This window comes from Sinocyclocheilus rhinocerous, unplaced genomic scaffold (genome assembly GCF_001515625.1).
Source record: "Sinocyclocheilus rhinocerous isolate Xijiao unplaced genomic scaffold, SAMN03320098_v1.1 scaffold945, whole genome shotgun sequence".
In the NCBI taxonomy this organism is placed as follows: Eukaryota; Metazoa; Chordata; class Actinopteri; order Cypriniformes; family Cyprinidae; genus Sinocyclocheilus; species Sinocyclocheilus rhinocerous.
In genome coordinates this window covers 941,898-950,104 of record NW_015629570.1, presented here as the reverse complement: position 1 = coordinate 950,104, position 8,207 = coordinate 941,898, and the positions used below count along the sequence as shown (strand labels likewise).

Below are 8,207 nucleotides of genomic sequence, written 5' to 3'. Positions count from 1 at the left end.
GAGGAGAGGAGCGTAGAGGAGAGGGGAGGAGAGGAGAGACGAGACGAGACGAGACGAGACGAGACGAGACGAGAGGAGAGGCGAGACGAGACGAGATGAGAGGAGAGGAGAGAAGAGAAGGCTACACTTAGCAGTGAAAAATATTTACCACCATTTGTATTTAGTAGTAACAGATCCTGCTTAAAATAATGTCTATTGGAACAATTTCCATTTTTATGGATAAAGAATGATAATTTAGGCTGTTACACTAGTGATGTCTTGGCTAGTTAACTAGCAATGCTCATCAACTTTGAATAGTTTATATTAAACCATCGTATGATTGGTTGGTTGGTTTAAGATGGTTTAGCTGGTCTCCCAGCTTGGTCAGGTTGGTGGTGTTCAGCTGATTTAGCCAGTTGTTCAGCTGTCCGACCAGCTGAAAAGTGCCTAAAATTTCTCTAAAACCAACAAACCAAACTATCCTAACCAGATAGATGGCTACCTAAAACATGCACACCACTTGGTTAAAGGTAGGTTGGTTAAAGCTGTTTTTTAACAGGCTAGTCAGACTAATTTCTAATACATAACAAGTTGACCCAAGAACTAGCTATTAATCACATCTGTCTTAATCTCAACTTAATCCCAACTATCTATAGCTAGTTATGCAATGTTCATCAAAAGAATATTTTAAAATTCCATGAAAGTCCATATTAATCTTCACTAAACAAGAATCTCATGAATTATAAAGAATTCATATTTCAACTTTTTTTTTTTTCTCGGGTAGGCTCACCAATTTGGCACCCTGTGTTCCACATGTCCTGTGGGTTGAAGTTGGATGAGTCAGTTCTCAAACCACTGGGGTAAACCCGGCTCAGCTGGCGAGCGTTATGGAGAACAAACTCTGCTCCTGTAGAACAGAGACAAACACAGTAAGATAATACAATTCTCTAAAAATAAAATAATTTATGAGCTGTTATAAGCAGTCAGACTCATGTTTCCTTTACCTGCCTCCCTTATGTGTTTCCGGGCCTTAGACTCCGTGAAGGAGGAGATCTCGTAAAACTTTGAGTGAATTTGTGAATGTTTAAAGCTGCTAAAGTGGACACTCTTGCAGTAAACCACACAGTCCGACAGCTCTTTAGAGAGATGCTGCTTGGATTTCTAGACAGTACAAAAACAGTCCTAAACAGGTTAGAAAAACGATTTGAAAACAAGCTTTCATTTTCAACTCCTTCCTAAGGTGGTTTGCTAGTTTTTCACTAGCCAGGGTGGTCTGTTTTGATTATTTCAGAGGGGTTGTGGGCACTTGTCAGCTGGTCAGGTCTAGATTGTATGATGTGTTTTTACTGCAAGCATTTAGTTCTGCTACCTAAGCCATTGAACCCAGAACTACTTAGACGATGTCATGACAGACGACCCTTGGATAATGAGGCCACGTATCCACCTGACTTCATCTTACACTACCATCTGTTGGGTTCATCCTTGCCAACCTGCTGTGCCAACTTAACATGATATTCAACTTGCTTATAGAGTGGTGAAGCCTAGATCTGGGCTGGAACCGAAAGTTGGTTCAAAGCCAGCAAGGGTTAGTCCTTCAACATTGTACCACTGAGCAAGAGGGGCTATCCCTGTAGCAATGGTACTGTAAGTAAGTCACTTGAGATACATTTTTCAACTAAATGACTATTTAGTAAATGGCCTAAACCAGTTATCCAACAAGACGGATTCCAAAGAGCAGTGTTTGTGAGCAAATTAAAAGCTAAACATCCCATGGCAAATTTTTTCCAGTTGACGAGTCAACAAGATGACTGTATCTCGGATTGGAGAAACTAAGAGAGGTGATCCCTGACTGCAGCTAACCAGAGTTCAAAGAATCAAGTGTCACATGGTAACAGCAGCACCAGCAAATGCACATGGCCACCTATCAGATGGCAGAAGACCACAGAAGATATGCCGTTTCTGTCTTATCTCTCTCTGACTTTCTCTCTTGCTTTTTCTTGTTTGCTTGTCTACTTCATTCCCAAGATTAGTGTCTTCATTCCTAAGATTAGTGATTAGTGTTAGGATTAGTGACGTGCTCTAGTGTCACGTCTTCCAACTTTCATTAGTGCTTTATGCAATCCGCCCATTTTCAGAGCCACTGAGCATCTCTTGTCTGTCAGAATATTTTGCTACCTTCAACATGAGACAAGCTGGTCTACATTAGTTAAACTGCTTATGGTCCAGAACAGAGATTTTTTTCACTTGAAGTTGGCACAAAGTAACACTCCTGTTCACAAGTGGAAGTTTCCAGGGATGATCAAACTGAAGGAGTGTGGTTCAACATGTTATGTAATTAGATTTGAATCTTGTGATTAAAGTCACGGCAGACTGTAACTCTTACTTGAGGACACAGCACCACAGAGCTCTGATGAATACCTGATAGACTCCCAAAGAGACAAGACCGCCATTCAATATTTTACAAAACATTGGAGTAGCCAAAGAAATTGTATCCTAGATATGCCCTATTATCGTTAACATTATTTTGTTGTTGACTACTAATTAGCCATTTAGCTGACACTTTTACCAAGAGTGATTTACAGTGTACTAGTTACAGGAATGGTCCCCCTCAAGTAACCTGTGGTTATGGGTCTTGTTCAAGGGTATAACAGTGGAAGTTCGTAGATCTACCTTTGCTGGGTTTCAAACACTTTACTGACTTGGCTACACCACTGCATGTTTTAAGTGCAAGGTTGTGGAATTCATCTTAATCATCATTTGATAAATTACTGCTGCCATGATTAGAAAATCTACACAAACATCTCTCTTGAAATGTATCACTGTACCTTGACTCTACGCCGTATGCTGTCATTGCGATGATGGTCATCGTCAATTTCAGCAGTCTCCTCTTCGTCGCTCACCTCTCCCATCAAAGGGTCATCCACCACCCCATTCATGCTATTCTCTAATCCACCTATCTTCTTTCCTTTCAACAGAATCTTCCCTTTCAGATCCTACACACACACACAATACAGATACACTTTCATCAGCAACCATCAAGATGGCAGAAGACCACAGAAGATATGCCGTTTCTGTCTTATCTCTCTCTGACTTTCTCTCTTGCTTTTTCTTGTTTGCTTGTCTACTTCATTCCCAAGATTAGTGTCTTCATTCCTAAGATTAGTGATTAGTGTTAGGATTAGTGACGTGCTCTAGTGTCACGTCTTCCAACTTTCATTAGTGCTTTATGCAATCCGCCCATTTTCAGAGCCACTGAGCATCTCTTGTCTGTCAGAATATTTTGCTACCTTCAACATGAGACAAGCTGGTCTACATTAGTTAAACTGCTTATGGTCCAGAACAGAGATTTTTTTCACTTGAAGTTGGCACAAAGTAACACTCCTGTTCACAAGTGGAAGTTTCCAGGGATGATCAAACTGAAGGAGTGTGGTTCAACATGTTATGTAATTAGATTTGAATCTTGTGATTAAAGTCACGGCAGACTGTAACTCTTACTTGAGGACACAGCACCACAGAGCTCTGATGAATACCTGATAGACTCCCAAAGAGACAAGACCGCCATTCAATATTTTACAAAACATTGGAGTAGCCAAAGAAATTGTATCCTAGATATGCCCTATTATCGTTAACAATATTTCGTTGTTGACTACTAATTAGCCATTTAGCTGACACTTTTACCAAGAGTGATTTACAGTGTACTAGTTACAGGAATGGTCCCCCTCAAGTAACCTGTGGTTATGGGTCTTGTTCAAGGGTATAACAGTGGAAGTTCGTAGATCTACCTTTGCTGGGTTTCAAACACTTTACTGACTTGGCTACACCACTGCATGGTTTAAGTGCAAGGTTGTGGAATTCATCTTAATCATCATTTGATAAATTACTGCTGCCATGATTAGAAAATCTACACAAACATCTCTCTTGAAATGTATCACTGTACCTTGACTCTACGCCGTATGCTGTCATTGCGATGATGGTCATCGTCAATTTCAGCAGTCTCCTCTTCGTCGCTCACCTCTCCCATCAAAGGGTCATCCACCACCCCATTCATGCTATTCTCTAATCCACCTATCTTCTTTCCTTTCAACAGAATCTTCCCTTTCAGGTCCTACACACACACACAAATAGAGAAGATACACTTTCATCAGCAACCATCAGAAATCTCATATAGTAACATACTTTAACAGAGAACACATGGACACACAAATTAGATGCACATCCTAGAAAATGCCTTTACTAGTGGTTGGTCAAACAGGGATGCATAGAGACTTTTGAAGAAATCAATAAATTTGCATCTAAACCAGCAAGATTTCCTTAGTCAATTAGCTTCACTGGGAAGACAATGATGTTCCATTAAGTTTTGCTAGTTGCTAACGGCTATGAAGATTGGTGGGCCAATATTATTGTTTGCTTTAATAATTCAGCGTGGCTGGGTCACATGGACATAGATCATATGGCTGCCGCCCCAGGTGAACAGCTGGAGAAAGTGATGTATCCTGGACAGGTCACCACACTCTGAACTCTGATACACACGTCTGCTCATGGGGTGGAAACTTCAAGATCTTTGCCGTGAACTCTTCAGGATGAACGACCAGCGCTAGACATTTACTGCTCATTAAGCAGCAATTAAGTGGATTTGTTAAGTGGAAGCACTTGTTTAACTGACCGCATGCATCTGTGCTCTCCGGCTCACCTCAGGAGACGGGAGGCCGATGGGAATCTTTCCATCTAAAGGGCTTTTCAGCAGCTTGTCTCCCAGGATCTGGGTGAGGTGTTGGGCCATGACTTTCTGCTGCTCTACACTGCAGTGGTTCTCAATGGACAGGATGACAGGGTACTGCGATGCCTGCGGAGGGGAGAGTGTGTGTGTGTGAATAAGTGATGGAGTGAAATGGAACACTCAACACAGAACAGCGACTAACACTGGCAGGCAGGGGTCGACTGCCTTAGATCACATTACACACAAACAGAAGGGCATGGTGCCCTGGCTCAGAGTGAACCTGGCCCCAGTCTGTCACACACAAAAAAAATGCAAAGCTAGTACAGTACTCTAAACCAGTTTATAAAGATCAAAGATGAAGAAAGAAAACAAGAGGGTTATAAAAAGTCTTAAGAATTATGGACATGTATGGGAATATATCAAACATGGTATTTCTACCAACAGTATAGTAATAGAATCAGATGATAATTCTATGGTATTTTGAAATATACCATGCATGTACCATGGTATTTACATGGTTCTTCCAAAAATAATCATAGAAAAGTCCAAAAAACTATGGTATTACTATGGTATTCTTTAAAGTACCTGATTATCATCTGTTGCCTTCACTATACCGTGGTACTAGGGCTGCACGATAAATCGCATGCGATATTTAATGCGCATCTTATCAGTAAAGCCGGTTCTGTAATCAGCGGTAAATCTCCATCACGTGCGGGCTTTCACATGGAGCAGCATTTACTACACAGGCTTTACTGACAAGATGCGCGTTAAATATCGCATGCGATTTATCGTGCAGCCCTACGTGGTACAGTATTGTTTGAAAGTAAGGTATCATGTTAATGACATGTTTCAAAATGGTACCATGCCAATAAATTATGTTGAACACTATCATGATGCTAATGCCATGGGATTCCTTGACTTTCCTTAGAGAACCACATAAATACCATAGTATTTGAATATGGGACTCATTCATTACAATGCCATATTAAGTACTATAGTATTACCATCTGATAACACCACTATACCATGGCACCATCACAGAACATTTTTGTTAAGGACGTGCAGTTTTAAGAGTGAATGAAAACAAAGCCATAGTTTGTGACGTACTTTAAATGCATAGTTGCCCAGCACAGTGACAACATCCTTGAAGAAGATCTTGGAGGTAAACGTGTGTCCATGGTAGACGATTGGTTCTCCATTTGGTCCATCCCAGCAGTCTACTTCTACACATCGACAGCCACGTTTCAGTGCTCTAAAACGCACATACAAGTTCATATTTATGAATATAAAGAAGAATTGAATCTTCAAGAATTGAAGGAAATGCCTACTTGAAATACGTTTTTGAAAACATGTACCGTATATAGCCTTCCACACTGCTGTGTCCTCTGATTTGGTCCTCCAGAAGGTACGTGTTATGAGAAGACGATATGAAGTAATGACAGAGAGGCCGAGTCATGTCCTGGTAGAGATCCACCATGGTAGGGTTGGAAATGGAGCCCTCTGATGAGCTCAGGTACATCAGGAAACCATCAAACGTCATTGCTTGCAACATTTTTGCTATAGGAACATAGGATAAACAAATTAATGCATTTAAAGATGCGCCAAGATGTCAAGAACACAAAATGCAGCATTAGGATACCTGGAACTAGAAGGTAATGAGTTTGAGAAGTTTGAAAGCCAAACCACCAAGGATGATCTAAACAGATCAATGGCAAGTGGAAAGTAAAATACAAATAACTTGAGCTTCGAAGAAACCAGAGTAAGAAAAGTACAAGTCTGTTAGCTATGCTTCATCACAAAATTGGTTACCCGTGTCTGAAGGTTCATAGCGTTCAATGAGCTTTAGTGCATACTGCTGAACTCCGTCCTCGTGTAGCTGTTCCTCCCGTAGGAAATCTTTCAGATCTTGGAGCGTTAGCTTCTGCCCATCACCCGAATATTCCTGAAACACTCGCAGGACGTCCTCACGCTGAGTCAACATCTTATAGAACAGCACAAACTCATCATCTTCAAGAGTTCCTGATTGAGACTTGTCTGCCATCTGAAGACAACAGAAGTTCCAAAATGTACAAATACAAGCAACTATCTGTTAATGGATCACCAAATAATAAAGTGTGTCTAGTGTCAAAACCGTAATTGAACTTAAGCTACATCAAGCTACAAAGTGGCATAGCAATGTAACTGTAGGTTGGCTGTGAATGTGCAGTTACCGTAAAGAGACGAAGAGCATGATGCTCATTCATGTCCACATTCATCATCTTTAACAGATCGCGGACCTCCTTAAAGTTCATCTGCCCATCTCTGTTTTTGTCTGCCCTTTTAAACCAATCACAGATCCATCTGGAAACAGCATTTAAGGGAAAACTAAAGTGCTTGACATGATTTACCAAAGTAGGGTTCCTGGGGGTTATGTTTAAGAGCTGGAAGTTAAGGGCTCAAACTTGGGGCTTGGACTTCAATCCAAGTGTAGTTAGGGATAGGGTTAAAACTTTGAGAAACAAGAATGTTGTCCCAAGGACATGTCCAACTTCCATAACTCATGTTGCACAACATGGAGTGAAAGCAGGTCAATGGATCAGATGTGTTACATCCCAGTTTATTTAAGTGTCCTTTGATGCCTTTTAGCCTGCATGAAACCTTGTGCGTGTAAGATGGACAGAGAGTGGAATGATAGACAGGCAGATAAAGAGTGACAGTAAAGGATACTGGTCTAGTTTCTCTCTCTGCCCCATGTTCTCCAGGTTATCGATGAGTTTGCGTATCCCTTTAATCCATGATTGCGCTTCCCCTGCTGATTCGGCCACTAGGTCCAAGTTGCCTCGTCGACCACGGAACACAAGGGTGAAGCAGCGGTCAGGCGGGAACTCGTCAGCAATGCTGAGCAGGACCTCAGATTGGTGCCCTTCCCGCACAGCTTCCACATCGCCCACAGAAACTATATACACACATAGACAAACATTTACCTAGCTATCCCCTTAATCCTAAGAGTTGGAGACGAGACAAGACCAGACCAATATTTGGCCTATCAACGCCCAGACCCATACAAATGCAACATTTTTTGTGGTCTCCAGAGATCTCAATACCAAAATAAAACAAGATTAAGGCTCCAAATTTGACCCCAACCTAAACCCTACATCCAGTCTAGAGCAGGGGTGCCCAATCCTGCTCGGGTGGACCATAATTTAACACACCTAAACAAGCGAATCAAGGTCTTCAGGAATCAACGCCCAGACCCATACAAATGCAACATTTTTTGTGGTCTCAAGAGATCTCAGTACCAAAATAAAACAAGGAAGAATGTCAGAGGATTTCGATATAAGCCAAGAGGAGACTGGTTTTCCTTTGCTAAAGTAAGGAAACTTTGCTTCCTTTGCTCCTGTTAACAAACGTTGGTTTTCACGAGACCTCATACGTCATCCGCCCAGAACTGCTTCCAGTGTACAACAGTAAGTGCAAGCTACATTAAAGTGATTATTACGTTTTGAATATGGACATTTGTCTTACAAAAACG

The 8,207-nt window shown here is 41.3% G+C and overlaps 1 protein-coding gene across 1 annotated transcript in view; it reads right to left on the bottom strand.

The window, feature by feature from the left end:
* LOC107739328 (1-phosphatidylinositol 4,5-bisphosphate phosphodiesterase delta-4-like) overlaps window positions 1-8,207 on the bottom strand; it is a 13,269-nt gene that overhangs the window by 1,120 nt on the left and 3,942 nt on the right. Inside the window, exons 4-12 of the mRNA XM_016551418.1 lie at window positions 7,403-7,631; window positions 6,907-7,036; window positions 6,506-6,737; window positions 6,052-6,253; window positions 5,804-5,948; window positions 4,670-4,822; window positions 3,917-4,084; window positions 984-1,140; window positions 770-886 (exon numbers count right to left, since the gene is read on the bottom strand). Coding sequence (XP_016406904.1) covers window positions 770-886; window positions 984-1,140; window positions 3,917-4,084; window positions 4,670-4,822; window positions 5,804-5,948; window positions 6,052-6,253; window positions 6,506-6,737; window positions 6,907-7,036; window positions 7,403-7,631 — 1,533 coding nt within the window. The remainder of the gene's footprint in view (window positions 1-769; window positions 887-983; window positions 1,141-3,916; window positions 4,085-4,669; window positions 4,823-5,803; window positions 5,949-6,051; window positions 6,254-6,505; window positions 6,738-6,906; window positions 7,037-7,402; window positions 7,632-8,207) is intronic.